The 21062-nt window shown below is 36.4% G+C and overlaps 1 protein-coding gene across 2 annotated transcripts; it reads left to right on the top strand.

The window, feature by feature from the left end:
• Positions 1-14213: 14213 nt before the first annotated feature.
• Positions 14214-20262, top strand: LOC104456588 (nudix hydrolase 7). 2 transcript variants are annotated; one of them, XM_010071406.3, is made up of 10 exons: positions 14214-14867; positions 16961-17302; positions 17743-17969; positions 18074-18139; positions 18273-18410; positions 19078-19155; positions 19239-19289; positions 19386-19420; positions 19555-19663; positions 19978-20262. In XM_010071406.3, exons 2-10 carry the CDS (start codon positions 17167-17169, stop codon positions 20179-20181), a joined length of 1044 nt encoding a protein of 347 aa, XP_010069708.2. In that variant the 5' UTR covers positions 14214-14867; positions 16961-17166; the 3' UTR covers positions 20182-20262. The 2 variants fall into 2 exon arrangements, with proteins under 2 accessions (XP_010069708.2, XP_039155028.1); XM_039299094.1 differs by lacking the exon at positions 16961-17302 and having other exon boundaries at positions 14216-14867.
• Positions 20263-21062: the final 800 nt, after the last annotated feature.

Here is a 21062-nt window from a genome sequence, read left to right on the forward strand (position 1 = left end):
AGCATCAAAAGAGTGGGAGTCCCACAAATCAAAGAAGATTGCAAGATCTTTGAAGTTACAAATAGATTACGATATTTGATCTCAAATTTATGTGTTTTCTTTGATTTCCAATACATAAAAAATTTCAGATGTGTTGTGTAAATTTTTTAGTAGCATTTTGAAAACTTTCCTCTTAATCAATATATTTTCTTTAATCATATTATTTGATTATCTCCTAAATGATGACTTCTCTACAAATAAGCGCCTAAGATATTGTAATATGCACTTCATTATTAAAATAAAATTATCTTTGGAATCCCTTTCCAATTGTTTATTCTATTGTGTCAGTTTTGTAATTTTTTTCATCACGGATATCACTACTATATTTATCACAAACATTTACAAACTATAGTCAATATTATACTAGGGATAATTTTGGGTTCATTAAAGTTTCTTTGACGTGTTTCCCCAACAAGACCATCCACCATCAAATTCACAACAACCATAAAGATCATCCGCCAAACTTGCCGAAACTGATCATTCTTGATTGCAATTCACGAAGAATGCATCACCGAAAAAGCATTTTCGTTTACAATTCTATTTTGGTTTTGCTAGTTGCATTAGGTGGTTAAAAAATGATTGGAAAAGGAAAAGAAGAAAAATATGTATGAAAGTGAAATTTGCTAGCCGATGATAAAGATGAATATGAAGATGAAGAATATAAAGGAGAAGAGATGGGAAATTGGTGAGAAGAATATAAAGGAGAAGAGATGGGAAATTGGTGAGTTAATAAGATCATTTGCCACGTCATCTTGTCTTTTGTCCACATTGAACTTCAATTTATGTCAAGAAAGTCCATGCAATTAAAATTTCACTAGAAAAAAAGCCATGTAGGATGAATTGTCAAAATTTGCCACTAGAGACATTTAAGTGAATGTTCCACCAATGTGACACTAAAATGATTGCTCGAGAATTTTTGGTATTGAAGTGACCGATGTAAGAAAGTTGGAAGAAGAACACCCCAAAGTGTCACAACTTGATATGGAAGGACACATAAGTATCAAACATTTCAAAAAGTACACCTAAGTACCAAAATTAGAGAAGAAAAGAATGCTTAAATGCTAACTAAGAAAATTTTAGGCCAAATAGTTGACGTGGCTTTTTTTAGTGAGAATTTTAAATGATATAACATTTCTTTAAAAAAATATTTATCCACGTAAACTATGTGAGATGACGCTCAGGATGTGCATGATAACCATTCTATTTCTGTTTTAAAATTATTTTTCTATTCCAAACTTATTTTTGGAATATAAATCTGTTTGGTAAAATTATTTCATTTTTCTATTTTTGTAATAGATTTTTATTTCAGAAATAAGTTTGGAACAGAAATCAGAAGTTAATTTTTTTTTTTACTTTTCTATTTCTAGAATAAAAATGAGAAATAAAAACTCTTCTCAATATTTGTCCTCTCTATTAGTTGGTTGCTTATCCATCGTTCACCATCCTTATCGCCATTCCTAGGCACTGACCGCCATTCACCGTCCATTGTCCCCACTCCTAGCCACCGACCATCGCCGTTGGTGGTTGTTGGCAACCATCGCTGATCATTGATTGTCAGTCGCCGCCGTTGCTGTCACCACCGCCAATCGATAGGGAGAAATTTTGTCTCGTTGTCAAACAAATTTCCATTCCGAAAATAGAAATTTTGTATTATTATCAAACATGTATTTTTGCTTAGAAACTCATCGAGAAATCGAAATAGAAATTTTAGTCATGATGATGACCAAGCAGCGATTTGGTTGAGGAGCAGCGGGGGAGAAGAAAGAAGAAAATGTAAACATCTAGATGAATAACCTAAACTTAATTAATTTAGAATTTTCCCTTTTTTCCAATCATAAATTTCTGACAAAATTACCCCCATTTTAATCGTTGGGAAATATCTACCAGTGAGCTAAGGTCCTCAATAGAGATTAACTTGATCACTTTGGGTCCTTATTTGACACAAAATTTATTTCGGGTTTTTATTTGAAACAATGAATCTATTTCGGGTCCTTATTTGACACAAAGTTCATTTTGGATCCTTATTTGAGAAAATATATTCACTTCATGTCCTTATTTAGAATTTTCATAATGTTAGGATATGTATTATTAGTTTACCACATATACATGCTCCAAAAAAAGAAGGAAATATTCTCTAAAAATTCAGAAATCCCTTCTATCTAGCAAAAAAGGACAGCCTAATCTAATCATTCCATATTTGAAGTAAGGTAATGAAAAAACATTCATTTAGAAACCCCTCTATTTGGCAAAAAAGATACAAGTTCTTAATTCATGTTTTCTACCAAATAAATCACATTTACTATTTGGGAAAATTTCAAAAAAGGACTAAAAGGGCCTTTATTTTCTTAAATAAAGGCCCGAAGTGGACTTTATTTCAAATAAGGACCTAAAATGGCTTTGGTTGTTTCAAAAAATGGCTTGAAGTGGCTTTAGTTGTTTCAAAATAAGAACATGACCTCGCCGGTTACCGACCAACTAAATTTTTAGACCGGTCAAGGGTATTTTCGTCATTTGTCATTTTCCCATTTTTTTTTCTAGTTCTTCTTCTTCCTCTTTATCGATGGCTATCAAAAATTGATGATGCCCATAAAGGGCTGGGCGAGGGTCGCCTTCGCCGAGGAGGGTCACCCACACCAGCCACAGGTGAGGGATGGCGTCACTTGGGCATGGTGACCCTCACCCAAGGGCCATCTACGAGGTCGGCCCTCGCTAGTTACTATAAAGGGCCGGCGAGGCCATCCCCTCGCTTGTGGCCAGCGTGGGTGGCCCTCGCCCAGCCCTCTGTGGGCATCACCGGTGGTCGGCCAACCATCGGCGAAGAGGAAGAAGAAGAACCAAAAAAAAAAAAAAAAAAAAAAAAAGAGGAAAGAAAAAAGGAAGGAAAAAAAGTCGAAAATGGCAAATGACGAAAATACCTTGATTGTCGAAAAGTCAGGTCCTTATTTAAAACAAATATAATCACTTTAGGTTCTCATTTGAAACAATATCCACTTCAGGCTTTTATTTAAGAAAGTGATGGTATTTTAGGTCCTTATTTGAAATAATGTCTACTTCGGGCCCTTATTTGAGAAAAAGATAACACTTTGGGTTCCATTTTGTAATTTCCCCTTTATATTTGTTATAAATAAGACAAACACAATTTGTTCATTTCAAATTAAGAGCAAATCAAAATGGCTTATTCATCAATTAGATCACTTGTAGTTTTTACCATCATCCTCGGTTTGCTCCAATGTAGCTGTGGAGCACTATTCAAAAAGAAGCCAGTGTATGAACAGTTGACTAACAAGCTACCAGGACAAGTGACTCTCACAATTCACTGCAGATTTGGAGATCAAGATTTTGGCTCCGTTAAGGTTGCCCCAGGAGAATATTGGGGATTTCAATTCCGACCCAAATTTTGGGGAAAAACAGTGGTCTATTGTTCCTTTGAATGGCCAGGACATTTTCACTATTACGATATATATAAAAAAGGTGATGGACGCCCCGGTTGTCGCGATTGTTTGTGGAACGTAATCCCCGATGGTCCGTGTTTGTTCAACTACGACACCAAGGCATATGATTATTGTGATCATTGGAATCCTGCGACCCCTTCCCTGGCAAGCCCTGTTGTAATCACTTGAAGTGGTTTAACTTTGGTGTGTATACTTTATTAATAAAAAACTCTCATGAAATTATGCCTTTTTATTTCTTTTACCATATTCTGCGTAATTATCGAGTAATGAATTCCTTACAGATCTCCTTCATCCAATTATCTTTTTGAAAAAAAAAAATACGCTTGGTTGTGCTACTTTTAATAGGCAGCGAACACTTTTAACTGTAATAAACTTAACCGCAGGGTGAAGTGCAAAATACACGTCCAGGTCTCGTGCCACATCCTCCAAGCCAAAACCTTGAAAAACCTAGTTATCTTCAAGCCTACAGTGAATATATTATTATTATTATTATTATTATTATTATTATTATTATTATTATTATTATTATTATTATTATTATTATTATTATTATTATTATTATTAAGGAAAATTCCAAATAAGGACCTAAAGTGAATATATTTTCTCAAATAAGGACCCAAAGTGAACTTTGTGTCAAATAAGGACCCGAAATGGATTTATTGTTTCAAATAAGGACCTAAAGTGAATTTTGTGTCAAATAAGAACCCAAAGTGATCAAGTTAATCTCTATTGAGGACCTTAGCTCGCCAACAGATATTTTCCAGCGATTAAAATGGGGGCAATTTTGTTAGAAATTTGTGATTAGAAAAAAAAAGGAAAATTCTAAATTAATTAAGTTTAGGTTATTCATCTAGATGTTTATGTTTTCTTCTTTCTTCTCCCCCACTTGCTCCTCAACCAAATCGCTGCTTGGTCATAATCATGACTTAATTCTCATCGCTCCTCGCCTTGCTCAACCGGTGGAGAATTTGGGTCTTTGCAAACAAAGAAAAAAAAATCTGGTTTTGTTCTTGTTTTTGAATTCGTGCCTCAACCAACAGAGAATTTGGGTCTTCGACTTTGCGGAGGATGGGTACAAGGAATGGGGAGAACTTCGGTTTTTGACTTTGCAGAATATGGGTACAAGGAACGGGGAGACCATAGAAAACATAGGGTTTTTTTTTTTTGTTTATGTTTTAGGATTTGCTAATTTTCCCTAGATTTGTTTTGGACAAAATTGCCCAAATTTCGGTCATCGAAATTTTTTTTTTTTTTTTTGGGTAAAGGTAAGAAATCGGTTGTCAAAAATGTTACATGCTTGATAGCTGGCGAATATTTGGCTGACCAGCAAGCTTAGGTTCTTATTTGGAATTGATTCAATCACTTCGAGTCCTTATTTGAGACAATGGGTCCACTTTAAGTCTTTATCTGATACAAAGCTCATTTTGGATCCTTATTTGAGAAAATTGATCCATTTCGGGTCATTTTCCCTTATTATTAAATTATTATTATTATTACTATTATTATTATTATTATTATTATTATTATTATTATTATTATTATTATTATTATTATTATTATTATTTCCTTTTCTTTTTTTCTTTTTTTCCCCAACTATTTTTCTTCTTCCTCCTACACTAGTCGACGAAGCTCTGACTAAGCGAGGGCCACAAAGCTCTCGTCAACAGCTAGCGAGGCTTGCGGCCCTCACTAGTGGTCTCACCCAAATCTATGTAAGGTTTGGGAGCCACGGGTGAGGCAAATTCACCATGTCACCAGCGAGCTCACTTCTACTCTAGGGTAGGTGCGATTAGGGTGGGTAATTAAGATCGCTATGGCATTGCGATTTCCGTCCATAACCAGTGCATCGATTCCAATCGAGAGCCATCCACAAGAGGAGAGCTTGCCCCCGGAGCAGAGTGAGCTTGTCGATGACATGGAGGAGAAGGAGAGAAGGAGGGGCCTAGGTGAATATGGTCATGGCCTTGCCAACCACGGGTGAGGCCACCTTTGCCCGCGGCAAGGCTATGGCAAGGCTAGCCTTGCCCAGATTTGGGCAAAGTTGCCTCTCTCGCGGTCCCTAGACCTCGCCTAGTGGCTGGCTTTTGCCACATCAACATTTTGGCTGGATTTTCTCGTCATTGGCATTTAACTGTTGTATTTTGCTTTGATTTTAGCACTAAATGGTCACTTTCATAATTTTATCCAAATTGAATGTGAGCCCCTTCTTCTTTGCCGACTGTTTAATTTCTCCTTTTTTTTTTCCTTTCATCCAATTGGCCACAACTCCACAATTTACCTTGTTTCATGGTCAAAGTCCAACGTCCATCTGGACTTCAAAAATAGAAATAAAATCGCCCGCGACTCACAAAAGAGAGTTTCCGTATTTTGCATTGCACTATTCCGAACTTTCTTAGAAAATCCACATTTCAGACTTGCCTTCTCTATTTTCTTTGCTCACCAATTTGATGTCAAAGCAAAACTAGGAATATCCAATTTAAAATATTCAAAACTTCACATTTAACAATTAATCTCAGGTTCGATTTTGTCCGTTGAGCTCAAAGTCAAGACATATATTTTAATAGCAAAAATAATCCTCATCCAGTCCTTGAAATCCTCATGGCTGGAGCTCAATCAGATAGCCGCTGGACCTCTTCCATTTGAATGATTTTTGATTGATTGTTTATTTGAGTTCATTGAGTTGACTCTCACGTCAACTTTTACTTCATTGATTCAGATCTTGGCGAGCATCCATTGTGTGATCTGCGAAGTTCATCGAGGAAACAAGGGCGGCTAATTAGCTCGATTGAGCATTGTGAAGTCCAATAACAAGATGGGTTTAACTTAAACTTAGATTGGGAAGTCTATAGATGAGTATTGAGGCCAATTGCATATAGGTAGATGATGATGGCCATTCATGCTGCTATGTTGATGATTATATGCTTAGAATGATGTGTATGCTGCTGATCATGCGTAGAAATCAAGAGGCGATAGGAAATTGGTTGATTAATGCATGTTGATTTGTTCTGTGTTCCCGGAGCCTAATGAATCAGTAAGCTTAACATGATGATTTAAGCCAGTAAACTTCAAAATTTGGAAAAATTATTAAATAAAAATGATCTTGACTTCCTAAGCTTTAATTTGATAGGCCGCGTATCAAAATTGAATATCGTTTACTAGGAAAATAGGTACCGAAATCTGAAGTCAGAATTTGGAATTCTCTGTCCTGACCTGACCTGCCTATGTTCTCAAATTTTTACAAATTCTTTTGTTCAGAATTAGGAAAAATTCCATCTTGAAGTTGTAGTCAGAGTCTTAAGCTTTCCATTAATATCAAATTCATCAAAATCAAAGCTATTTTCTTTTTTTTTTTGGTCGAAAAAATAAAAGCTAATAAATTTGCCAATTAAAATTCCGGACTGGAAAACTGTTCCCAGGATGACCAAATGTTATTTGCAATATTGAGGTATTTGAAGTTCTTTTTTTACGAAAAATTAAAACCGAAAAGTTGTTCATTAGGGTTTTAATTAGTAAAGTGCAAAATTTCAGGACTTAATAGCAAGTTTTGGAGGTCATTACGTGCGAAAAATCGGATGAGGTCGCTCTCGGCCTCTAAAACAGTTTTCAACTAGTCCCCGAGGAAAACTTACAATTTTCACACAATGCAAGGGAGTAAGCATAAAAGACGAAAGTTATTAAGGACAGATAGCAATAACTTGTTGATATATATATTCCATATATTTTAACTTGCGGGTTGAAAGCAGGTCCGAATTTGGACTGCCGGGTCATTATACTCTATTTCGAGTTTTTTGGTTTAGAGCTGGGTCAAGTGATCTTCATGAACTCTGAACTACACATCCTAAGCTTTTCGATTGATATTTGAACCATCTCATTTGGACCTCATTTGTTAGATTAACTGACCCATGATGGTCCACTTCCTCTTGTTTGATTGACTGTGAATCAAGGTCAATGACCTGAATGTATGCTTAATTTAATGCTTATGCATGTGTTTGTTGGATGAATGGATAGATGCGATGCATGCTCGATGGGTAGCTTATTGGGGATTGATTAGAACCGAATTAGGGTCAATTAATATTGGGCATCATTATGTGAATGCAAATGGTGACTAATCATCATTAACCATTAATCAGTGAACCTTATTCAATAGGAGGTCGAGATGATCTAAATATAAAAGAATCAAAGGCCGACCTCAAGGCCAATCCAATATTTGATTAAATGAACTTAGTTGATTTTTTTTTTTTTTTTTTGGTTCAAAAGAAAAATTGTATTCATCACTCAAAAGGATGCAGAAGTACATAATATTCATTAAAAGCAAATTAAAATAGAGCATGAATACTAAAAAAAAAAAAACAAATCCAAAACACAAGGAGAATCAATGAAGCATTCGCAAAGTTAAATACAAACTTATTCCACATGAACAGATTTGTCAAATAAAAATGGTAGCCAATTACTGGATCTTGTATTTATTTATTTATTTATTTTTTGTTAATGATGAGCACACGCTGGAAATTCCTTATTCAATAATTATGACGTTACCAATTGGCGATGCAGACCTAAGATTGGCTTCCTCTACAACAAACATAGATCTAATATGTGGATGAGAAAATCTTCGTAATTCAATGAGACACCAAAATTTCTACAATCGTCATTAAGACTAGAGATAGAGAACCCATACGTGAACAGAATAGAAAGACATCGAATCTCCAAAGCATATTTATTAAACTTCCAAATCTATATCAGGAAATGATAGCACCCAAATCTAGAACTAAATTATGAGAGTCCAAACTCTCAAATTGAGAACTAGACTAGGAGAAGAAAGCTCTCAAATCTAAGTCATGAGAGAAGAAAAAGTAAGAAAAAAACAATAAGACTCAAACAAAATCAACAAAAGAGAGAGGGTGAGACTAGCTCAAACCCTCCCCCATGGCTGAAGGTTGAAGAAGGTGATGGGAAAAAAGAGAGAAGAGAGAAAAAAGACTTTTCGGCTCCTTAAACTGTGTTAATTGTTTGATTTGAATGATTGCATATGATGTGAATGAATGAAAGGAGCAATTGGAAACCAATACCATTGATGGTTGCCAAGCAAGACGGCTTATGGAGGAGGCGGCCAAAGCTCTTGAAGATGGTGAAGATTGATATCTATTTCAATCTAAATTTGTAATAGTTTGGTTCAAACACTTTAGATTATCTTTGACTTCAATTAATGTCCTCAAGTAATAAAATCAATTTAGACTTAGCATTGTTTTAAATAAATAGCTTGATCTTAGCTTAATCAAATTGAATAGGATTAGGCTCGTCCTAGTTATCTTAGCAAGCTTCTAAGGGCTTATGTCTCGAGGCTTAATAACAAAGCCATGTCTATTCTTTGCTTGACTTTGTATTGGGTTTTTCATCTTTGTGATGCTCGACAAATTGTGGATTTACTTTTATCGCACTTAGAATAAGTCACCTTTTCATTTCAATGGGTGTTTACTTATCGCACCTCACTTCAATACATTGTTTGTTAATTTATCTTTCTAGGTTAGAATTAGAATTACTTTACATTTTCAATGAACCTACCTACAAAATATTTCCATAGATATTTAGAATTCGTTTGTTTTGCAAAAAATGTACCATATTCTCCTAGAAAAATAACTTTATTTTTCGATATTTGATTGAAACTTCAAAATCAATTAGAGAATATTTTCACTATTTGGTGTGGAGAATTTGATTTGGTCTTTTGGAGAAAATTACTAAAAATATGAATTTTTAATTCTTATTTTAAAATTACTTTTAATTTTTAATTTTTATATATTTTCTTTTCTTTTTATTTTTCCTTCTTCCTCTCTTTTGTGACAAGTTTTAGGACTTAATTGCAATTTTTAAAAATTTTAGGATTTCATTAAACTCTCATGATAAGTTTTAAGAGTTAATTGTACTTTTTAAAAGTTTTAAAATTCAATTGCACTTTCATAATAAGTTTTAGGATTTTTAGTGCGTTTATCTTTTTATAAAAAATATCGAGCATAGCATCTTTTAGATGGATGAACAATGAAGTTAAACCTAGACTCCATTTGGAGAGAATGGAGGGTTAGGTTTTCGAGATTTGCTTGCCTTTAATAAGGCAATACTTGGAAAACAAACTTGGAAACTAATTCAAAACCCATCATCCCTCTATTGCCGGCTGTTGAAAGGAATTTATTTCCTCGTGGATACTTTCATCATAAATAAAAAGGAGTACGCCCCTTATAGGGATGGTATAGCTTGCTTGCGGACTTAATGCATTGTTCAGTAGGTAATGAAGCTAACATAAGAATTAGAGAAAACAAATCGCTGAAAAAGATGGGTGCTTGGAGGTCCTGCTCCTAGAGGTGAGCTACTCATGGCAGTCGATCTAATTAGCACGGAGGAGAACCATGGAATGTTCAGCTTCTAAAGAACAATTTTTGAGGATTAAATTGTCGATAAAATCCTCTCTATTCCAGTGAGGTCTTAGGTAGCAAAAGATCAGATTGTATGGACATGGATTCGATCAAGCAAATATTCAGTCAAAAGGGAGTATAATCGCACAAGAAAGGTCAGACAACAAGCCAAGCTAGATTCAAGCATTTTCCTCCTTTCAAGTTCCTCGCAATCTATGGAGGGAGATATGGAACTTGTGAACCACCCCGAAAGTCAGATTATGTACGTGGTTTCTTTGTGAAAATGCTCTACTTATGAAGGAGAACCTATTCAGAAGATGAATTGTACCTGATTCCATACGCGCATTGTGCAATGAAGACATCCCTGAGACAAAAGAGAATTTATTTTTGTTATGCCTATTACGACCGAGATCTAAATATTCAATTGTCGACATAAGGTTTGTGTAGAATCAAAGCATAAATATAAGAATTAAAAGCAAACTCAGCTCACTCACCAAATCTAGAAGTGGTCGTGTTGGTACTCTGGCACAAGTGGAAGGCACGAAGTCACTTCATCCTCAATAAGAGACCCCTAACTCCACCAGGCATCGTGGATTCTGCATTCGCAAGCTCGAAGATTTCCAAAAATTGGTGACTTAACACAGTATTAATGAAACTTTCGGTCTCCACCGCAGCTTGGGACGTTGAAAATGAACATGGACGGAGCATACAATCCTAGATTGATGGATGCAAACATTGCTTGCGTCTATTGTGATAACTCGAGAAGACTCGTCGATGGATTTGCGAGAACTGTTCAGGCTTCGTCATCTCTTCGAGTGGAGTGTCATACGCGGCTTTAAACCCAGTGTCCTTGTTGCCAAGAAAGAAAATCTTTTGATTGAGTCCCAGAATCTACGGTCGGTCAATAAATATGGGAAGTTTGTGCACTGATCACTAAGTTTCATGGTCCGTTGCTCCACTTCTTAAATATCCTGTTTCAACATTGTTATAAAGACGCAACTCCATTATGGACTAAAAAGCCAAAGCCATAAGAGAAACCCTTTCAATGAACTAGGTTATTTCACCACCCTAAATCCTTTTGGAACTTTTATATACTGAAACACGTATATAGGCCCCCTTTGGTTTTACTAGTTGAGTGGAATAAAATTCGTTTTGACAAAAAATAAAATGAGGTTGATTAATAAATTTTTCTTGCTTATATAATTTCATATTCATTTTTTTGTCAATTGTAGAGTGGCGGGTTTATTTTCCTAAGAGAGTTCGACGGGGACAATGCTTATATTGTTCTACATGGATTTATTGGAGAAGCTAACTTTCTCCACATTCATATTTTGCATATATTTCCATTCGAAATTATTAATCAAATTCTCACTATTAGCACATGATGTGCACATTTTCTTGGAATACACTTCCCTTTTCTTTGTTTTCATATTTTCTTTTCTGACGCGTACTCATTCAATCATCATTAACCAATCACCGATATACCCATTGCCAATTCAGCCAACAATTTCTCCTTAAGATAGATCTCATTCCCAATATTCTACTCCCTAGAAAGAAGGCTTGCATGTCTACCGCCCAACATCATATTTTAATTTGGGAATATAGCCACCGACAATTCTTAAACTTTTTTTTTTTTTGGGAAAATTTCAAATAAGGACTTATAGTACCATCATTTTCTCAAAAGAGGACCTGAAGTGAAGTTTGTCTCAAATAAGAACCCAAAGTGCCTTCATTTTCTCAAAATGGGACATGAAGTGGAGTCTGTCGCAAATAAGGATCCAAAGTAATTAGTTAGTCTCAAAGAAGGACCTCATTTGCTGGTTGGTGAATAAATGCATCTCCGATGCATATTCTGGTAGCCTGATCGGGGATATTTTTATCTTTTTATTTTATTTTTATTTTTAGTTGTCTTGTTCTTTATTATTATTATTATTATTATTATTATTATTATTATTATTATTATTATTATTATTATTATTATTATTATTATTATTATTATTATTATTATTATTATTATTATTATTATTATTATTATTATTATTTTGGGTCAATGGTGGCATTGTTCATCATCTTCTTCATCCCCTATTCATCTTCTTCTCAAGAACATCTGACTTGGGAAGGGCCAGCGAGCGTTTGCTGTTGGTGAGGGTCGACGAGGGTTGGACGCCCATCGTCGGTAGTAGGCGAGGGTCACCAAGCCCTCACCGGCCGTGGGCGAGGCTTGGTAGGTCGACCCTCGTTGGATCTGGTGAGGGTGGCCTCGATTGTGGCTAGCGAGGGTTGTCGAGCCCTTGCTGGCTACGAGTGAGGGCTTGCAAGCCCTCGTCGGCCTTATCAGTGGCCGGTGAGGTGGGTGAGCCCTCATTCAGGGCCGGCGAGGGGTGACCTCGATGATTGCCATGAGGGGCGACCTCCCCCACCTCTGCCCGATGCTCCATCAACAACCTCGTCTTCTGCTAGGACTACGATTGGGATGCTTGCGTCGATTTCTTCATCCCTTCCTCCCACCACTGCTCTTAGATCGATGACTTCTTCAGCTACCCCTTTTGCCCTCGAGGACCTTCTTGTAGGGCCTCGATTTGGATGGCCGCCCTCCCTCATGGCCAACGAGGGCTCAATGGCCCTTTTCCACTATCGGCGATGGGCGTAGAGCCCACGCTTGATGGGCGTCGAGCCCTCGTCGCCCTTACTAGCGGTCGGTGCTCACTGGCCTTTCCCCAAGTCTGGTGTTTTTAATATGGGCAAGAAGATGTGAATAGGGGACGAAGAAGACAATGAATAGGGCAACCAAAAATGAAAAAAAAAAAGAAAAGGATGAAAATACCATAATCAGGGCACTGGAATATACATTGAAGATGCATCTATTCACTGGCCGGCGAGTGAGATCTTTCTTTGAGATTAAATGACTACTTTGGGTCCTTATTTGAGACAAACTTCACTTTATGTCCTATTTTGAGAAAATGATGGCACTTTGGGTCCTCATTTTGAAAATTTTCCTTTTTTTTTCAATTTGGGGTATTGTCGAATCCAAAAAGAAAAATCGATAGCAAGTTAATGGATTAATTCGATAAAAAAATGGTAATTAGCACTCGATTTAATTAGTACCATCCAACCAAATCCAATTTCATTTTTTTTACTTATTCAATTTCATTGAGTGAGTGCTCAAGTTCAACCGCCCTATTTTCAAAATATCTAGTGAATAAATAAAATCTTGCGCTTGAGAAAGTCCTTAATTGTCTATTATTATAAATAATGAATAATGATATTTGAGCTCGAACTCTATTTACAATTCATCTATTTATATTCATTATTTTAATCGAGCTAATTCCAAAAATAAAAGTACCAACTTTAGTTTAAAGGAAAATTTGGCCCAAACTTTTTTTTGTCTCATAAAAAGTATCAACTTTAGGTCAAATGATAGATCCGATCCAAACTTTTTTTGGTCATATAAAAAGTACCAACTTTAGATCGAGTAACAATTCTGGTCCCAAATTTTTTATGTCTCAATAAAAAAAAAATCACAAAATTTTACTTAAATTCTAAATCGCCCCCATTAACTTAGATCCATTGATTATCCTTAATAATAAGTTCATGTGTACTTGCTGGCTAGATTTAAAACACTATTCATTGTCTTTTTATTTGAACCATAGCTTAGAGAATAATGATAAAACTATTCATCACACTTCACTAACAAGTCAAAAAATTTCCAAATTGAATTTCCCTGGCTAGATTTTGTTGTTTTGTCATAGTATGAAACTCTAGACCACTACTCATCGAGAGACACCATGAATAAGATATGTTAAGCTCATGGCTAAAACCTTTTTTTCTCAAAATAAAGTAACTTCAAATAGAGAGTTACTGATAAGGTTAGATTTGCAATAAGAACGAAAAATTATGATTATTTATAATAAAAAAAAATTGGGGTTAGAATTGTCACATAACCTTAAAATTAGTGTCTTTTTACGAAACAAAAAGATTTGGACCAAATTTTCATTAACATAAAGTTTGTGTTTTTTTAATGAGACAAAAAAAAAAAAAAAGGTTTGGGCTAGATTTGTCCCTCCATCTAAAATTGGTGTTTTTTTTTTTTTTTTTTTTTTTGGACTCAGCCCTATTTTAATCTCACTGGCACTTATTGTTTTCTATGTTTTAATTGCGAAAAAAGAACTCTATTTACAATTCGATCTAACCCCAAGTTGTCTCACTGAAAAAAAAAAAAAAAAAGTAAACTGAAATTAATTCTCATCACGCTGTCGTTAAAGGTTGATGGGACATAAAATTCATAATACTTTTATATTTAAAAAGATAGAATTCTGGAAAAAATAAAAGAATAAGGACCGGCGGGGGAAGGGAAGGGGAGGGGCTGCTGTTGCGAAAGAGGTGGCCGGACCGCCCGCCATGCACCGGGGAGGGCCGGAAATCCTCGCAAGGTCACCTGATCCGGCCGCCCCCTTCATTGCAGGACACAAGCACGCACGAGAGAGAGAGAGAGAGAGAGAGAGAGAGACCCCCCCGGCGGCGAGCGATGCGAAGCGTCCGAGGAGGGACTTGGTCATGGGTTTTTCCTTGCGAGGGATGATGAGACCATCTGTTCCGGTAGAGATATCGAGTGGATCTACGTTGGTGGTTCTGAGGTTGTTTTGTCGCTGTTGCCGGCGTCAGCGGCGGACTTTGATTCGGCGAGGCGAAGAAGCGACGGTGGGTCTAAGCGGCGGAGGTTGAGCAGGGCAGCAACCCCGATGACCATGGATCTGCTCGAGCCTGCTGTTTATTTGAGATCGGTTCCGATTATTGTGTTTTACCTTTTCTGCAGCCACCATAAACAGATCTAAGAGCGCGCGTCTCTCTCTCCGTCCCTCTCTCTCTCTCTCTCTTTCATATACGGCGGCGGCGGCGGCGGCGGCGATTGGCCGAGGCAGCGGCGAGGTTCGATGGACCGTCATCGGTGGATGGACGGCCCCTGCCACCGACCAAGGTATCTTCTCCTTCCCTGATCAGCCTTAGCCCCCGACTCTCCCTCTTTTTTGGGGTTTTTTATTATTATAATTTGTTTAGGAAAAAACCAGAAAACCCAAACTATTTACATTCAACCTAATCTCTTTTCGCAGCATAAAAAAATCTCAAACTATATTAACTATATTACTTTTACCCTTATGATATTAAAAATCGCAAAACTGTTACTGTATGACCTTTTATCAAAATTTAATTAAATGATTTTCCAGCTAAAATGAAGTCCTTTATTTTGCTTAAGCCATGTTCATGAAAATAGATTTTTAATGATGTTCATTAACCGAATGTTGTTATAGGGTAAATATGTCGTACAATTAAGAATTTAGAATTTTAGGTTCGTGGATGCTTTTTTCCTCAATTTTTTATTGTGACCCGATGATGTATTAGAAGGGAAATGGGTCATTCGTATATTTAAGGGAAGGGAATGGAGCAGTTGAGTATGCAATTGGATAAAAGAAAATTTCAGTGGCGTGTGATTGAATAAATTAAAGAAGCTCAACAACTCCGGACTGCTTAATTCTTTTATTTATTAATTTTCTCATGACCATTACCCAACACGGTCGACAAATTGCCGTCCTTAGGCAGTTGTCCCCCTCCGTTGAATTTGACATAAATTTTCAGTTACCTTGACTCGTTCTCGAGAGGTAGATTTCCATGAAGCTACCGGGAACAAAAGAGGTAGACGACGGACGCTTTCGATGATCTTCCCATTGCCTCTTCTCTAGTCATTTTCCAATCTCAAAGTCTTGTTCTTTCCATTTTCCTGGGATTCATCGGTCAATTAAATGACTATAATATTATAAAACTTCGGTCTTTGGTCAATCTCGATAGGAGATTCAAACACGGAAGGCCCTTAGTATTACAAAATCAACAGACGTAAGAAGGAAGGGGAAGAAACATTATGAAAACATCGTTAGTAACACTTCAATGATAGGGTGATGGTCCACAACAATAGGAGCTTGCCACTTTCGAAGCAAACGAAATCGTTGCTAACAAGAATTTGTTAATAAGGGTCCTCATCATTTGTCTTTTCTCATGTCGCAATTGATGTCTTGAAAATCGTATAAATTTCGTATTAAGTATGCTTAATCTCATTAATAGGATCCTTACAAAATAAAAGGAGTTTAGGTATATTAAGGGCATGTTGAATAACAACATTAAGTACTACGATTTATAAGGAAAGAGTTGCTTAGTTAAATTCAAATGAAAATATTTAGTGAGAATTAGAGTTGTACCAATTATATTGCTAAAACTTATTAATAATGTTTGATTCATGATTGATAAGGAACTAAAAATCTCCCTAACTATTCATATTGAAACCACCATTTAATTCCATTTTCAACACTAAAGTTGTGGACATATTTAGGGCTTAAATATGTAGCCCCATTTTATAATTTTATTGAATGAGCCTTTGGTGTCTAAGATTGATTATTATGTGACAAGATAAATTTTAGTTGAATATTAGATGTAATCCACTTGTTCAAATGTTCAATAATAATTTGCCTTAATTATTTTCATCATATATTTCTAGATTAAAAAATAATACGTGCTTTATAAGATGATTAAGATAAAGATGATATCAACTATAATCTATTAAAGATATGCACAATTCATATAGGGAAAATGACATAAATATTTCTTGAATTTTTAATTTGTTCAATTTGGTCTTTGATTTTTTGGTAAATGTACAGTTTAGTTTTTGAACTATATGAAAATATTTAATATAGTCTTTGCACATAAATTAATGAAATGATAATATTGAACATTTTTATATAGTTCAGAAATTAGGTTGAACATATATCAAAAGTTAGAGACCATATTAAATAAATTGAAAGTTCATGGATCACATTACATAATGAGTTAAAATTAACAGATTGTAATATATAAATTCAAAATTCAAAAATCACATGACACATTAGATCAAAGTTTAAAAACTATTTATACCATTATCCCATTTATACATGAAACTTGAAGATGATGAAGAATGAAATAACAAACATCGCAATTATAAAAAGAAATTTCATTATGTCGGACGGGGTTATTTCTGCGTCCGTGCAGGTCTAATACCAAAAGGGTTGAACGCTCGCAGCAAATCTTCGAAGACCAGATGACCCGCCATTCCTTCTCCCCAGATTTTTCAACTCCGCAGACCCAGCAAGCCTCTATATAATTCTGCCATTTTGCTGCCCCATCTTTCACTTCGCTTTAGCCGTTGGAGCGATAGCAGTACACTGGAGAACGACTTATAATCTCCCATCCGTCTGATGTTCATGTCGAGGCTGAAAAGCGTCAGGCTTTTCGACCCGCTCCTCCTCGCGCGCCAGGGCTCCGTCCCGAGACCGGTCGTCCGAGGCCTCTTTTTTAGTACTTTGACTCCTCGCAAGCCAAGGGCTTTAGAGGGTACGCGTGGATCGATGCATTTGGTTTTATCTCCCGAGTTTTCATTGCTTAATCCATCGTCTGTGACGACGGCAAAGCCTACCCAATTGCCCGCCTCCTGCGTTTCTTTATTTCTTTGATCCATGGACATTCGCAATTTAGTTGGTCTTTGTGTTTGGTTCTTTCTTTCTTTCTTTTTCTTAAGAAAGCTTTTATTTTTCTTCGTGGGTGCCGCTGTCTTGATGCGCTTGGGCTTTGCGTATCCAATGGTTGAGTGACTGGTGAGGTTCTTGGCTGTTCCTGGACAAATATATAGTGAGAAAAATTAGGGGAATAATCAAGGAACATCATCACCCAAGAGAGTGTTATGCAAGGGGAGTTGACTTAGTAAATAGAGACAATTGAAGTCTTCCTCCTCCTTTGCTTTAATAGTTGGATGAATGGTCGCTTCATTTGTCCAGGTTTAGCTCCTAGGGTGCCATTTCCCATCAGATTCAAGTCCGTCAGTGCATCGTCAGCTTTGAGGCAAGGCATGACTGAACATAACGATAGTGGGATCGAGCAGATTCAATTGCTCGATGGGTTTCAGGATTCATATGGAGGAGTCACTGTGGAGATGAAGGAGCATATGGACGCTGATGTCTTTGCCCCTTTGCTCCGGGCTTCAATATCAAGCTGGAAACAACAGGTACCGCACTTGTATTTCACTGGTCTCGTCTTGTTTTTTTCGGTTTGTAACAATATCAATCTGTTCTTCTGCATTTCTTCTTACTGGGTATATTTTGGTTGCAGGGGAAGCAGGGAGTGTGGATCAAATTGCCCATTGAATATTCGCATCTTGTTGACATTATTGTGAAGGTACGTGTATGTGTTTTTTCATGGCCAAGATTTAGTATTGGCCCCTCTTGTTAAATCGCTTTCTAGCAGAAAGTTTGATAGCTTTAGGTATGAAATACTCAGTTCATTGAAATATTGTCTGGTAATTTGGCAGGAAGGATTTAGGTATCACCATGCTGAACCAAATTACTTGATGCTTGTCCGCTGGCTTGCTGAGACCCTGGATACTCTTCCTATGAATGCTTCACATAGGGTGGGCGTTGGCGCTTTTGTCTTGAATGATAAAAGAGAGGTAACTTTCTGCCTTGCCATTCTCCCGTTTCTTGCAAAGAGATGGAAATGTAACATTTGGTTTGCTCATTCAGTTGTTCTTAGAAGTTCTGAGTTGGAATCTAGCACCAGACACTTCTCTCTGCAGTAGTGTGTAAGATTAGAGATTTGCAGTGTGTAAAATCAGCCTGCTTGATAGGCATTGAATCCTTTAGAACAATAGGTAGGATCACAGTAACTTCGCCTGGGAAGAGAACTTCTGCATTCGATGTTCATTGGATTTATACGCGTGTTGCCATTGTGGATAAGCAGAGATATTGGATTTGTTTTCTTTATCCTAATAAAATCAGTCTTTGGTGCCAATGCCTTGCTATAATCTTTTGGTTAGACTAGGTTATATCTATGACAAGCCATTTAGTAATGGACTTCAGGCAATATTAGCATTTGGATTGCGATGAATCTTCTCATATTAGCGGCAATCACATAATCTTCCATCGATTTTCATCTTTTAAAGGATTCAGCCTGTAAATAACAGCCTTACTTTGTGAAGAGATACAATGCAGTGAAGTTTTATACCAACTTTTGTTTGGCGAACTCTTCTGCACTGCTGTATCTTGTCTTTAGCGTGATTCTTATGCAAACAGACGCTCAACACTTCAAAGAATTTAAAACATTGCCCTCCTTTCTAGGTGCTTGTAGTCCAAGAGCATAGTGGTTGGTTCCAAGGTAAGGGTGTATGGAAACTCCCCACTGGAGTTGTGAACGAGGTGAGTGTGTTTAAGATATCAAGTGCTAGATTAGAAGTATCGATATGTAATGCAATGGTTTGACTGTGAATCTATCCCCGTAGGGTGAGGATATATGTGATGCAGTTGTCAGGGAAGTAAAGGAAGAGACCGGAGTAAGTGAAGAGTTTTATGTTGTGTGGAAAAGTTAATTATCTGAGGCATTTCACTTGAGAATTCCAACTAAAGACTTATTCTTTTGCGATCTACAGGTAGACACTAAATTTGTCGAAATCCTTTGTTTCAGGTAAAGAAAATCCTCTATTTCAGATTGTTGTGCATTAATATGTTTTGGTCTTTATTTAGATATCTATGTTTAGCTTTCTGATGTTCAAATTTGCTTTCGCTTTCTCACATTCTATCTCTTATGTTCGATCACAGACAGAGCCACAAATCATTCTTCACAAAGTCGGATTTGCTCTTCCTTTGCGTGCTTCAGCCAGAATCATCTGCTATTGATAAACAGAATGTAGAGATTGAGGCAGCCCAGGTAAATTGCACACTTGCATAAATCGTTGATTTTGGTGGAAGTATGAGGACTTTTTAATAATTCAATCATTGCTTGGGCTGTCTCGTACAACACTGGGCTGCGTGCTTTAATCTTGCATTCTTGCTCATTTGTGCTAAACAATGAATCTAGTAAAATTTAATGTATAATTTCTCAAAACATCAACAACGAGTGACCTCACTGGATACCTGTTAGGATATAGTCATGTAGTAGCGGTGTTAAAAGATGATCATTCATTAGTTCTTTCTTTGGCCAAATCTATACACTGAACTGGATGTATATTATTTTGATTGTAGTGGATGCCAATTGAGGAGTACGCAAAACAACCTTTCGTTGTTAACAACGAGCAATTCAATTTCATGGCGAATATATGCTTGGTGAAGGCTGATCATGGCTACCCTGGTTTAAGTGCTCGGGCCACAACTAGTGGGGGTGGCAAAAGGAATTACATCTACTGCAATAAGCCTGAAATTGTGGAGAACTTTGCAAGTTTGATGTAATTACTAAAAAATATGAATTTTTTAATTCTTAATTTTAAATTACTTTTATTGTTTAATATTTTAATATTTTCTTTTTTTTCATTCTTCCTTTTATTTATGGCAAGTGTACTTTTTAAAAGGTCAAAGATTCGATTACACTTTCATAATAAATTTAAGAATTTCTAGTGCGCTTATTCATTTATAAAACTATAGAGCATAGCATCTTTTTGATAGAAGAATAATGAAGTTAAACCTATACTACATTTGAAGAAAAGGGAGAATTAGGTTTCAAAAATTTGCTTTCCCTTTAATAAGGCAATACTGAGAAAACAAGCTTGGAGACTAACTCAAAACCCCTCATCACTTTGGTGCGGGCTATTGAAATGAATTTACTTTCCCAGGGTAGACTTTTGGCATGCAGAAAAAGGAGTATGCCCCTTTTAGGGAAGGTAGAGCTTGCTTGCAGGAAGGGATTTAATCTCTCACTTAGTGCATTGTTTAGTACGTAATGAAGCTAACATAACAATTAGAGAAGACAAATGGCTGAAAAAGATGGGTGCTTGGAGGTCTTGCTCCTAGAGGTGAACCACTTGTGCAGTTGACCCAATTGATAGGGAGGAGAACTCATGGAATGTTCAGCTTCTAGAGGATAATTTTGACATTAAATTGTTGATAAAATCCCATCCATTCCAGTGACAACTCATATAGCAAAAGATCATATTGTGTGGACATGGATTTAATCAAACAAATATTCAATCGAAAGAGGAAATAATCGCATAAGAGGGTCAGATGACAAGCCTAGCTAGATTCAAGCATTTTCCTCCTTTCAGCTTCTTCACAGTCTATGGAGGGAGATATAGAACTTGTGTACCACCCCTAAAGTCAAATTATGTATGTGGTCC

This window comes from Eucalyptus grandis, chromosome 8, assembly GCF_016545825.1.
Source record: "Eucalyptus grandis isolate ANBG69807.140 chromosome 8, ASM1654582v1, whole genome shotgun sequence".
Lineage (NCBI taxonomy): Eukaryota > Viridiplantae > Streptophyta > Magnoliopsida > Myrtales > Myrtaceae > Eucalyptus > Eucalyptus grandis.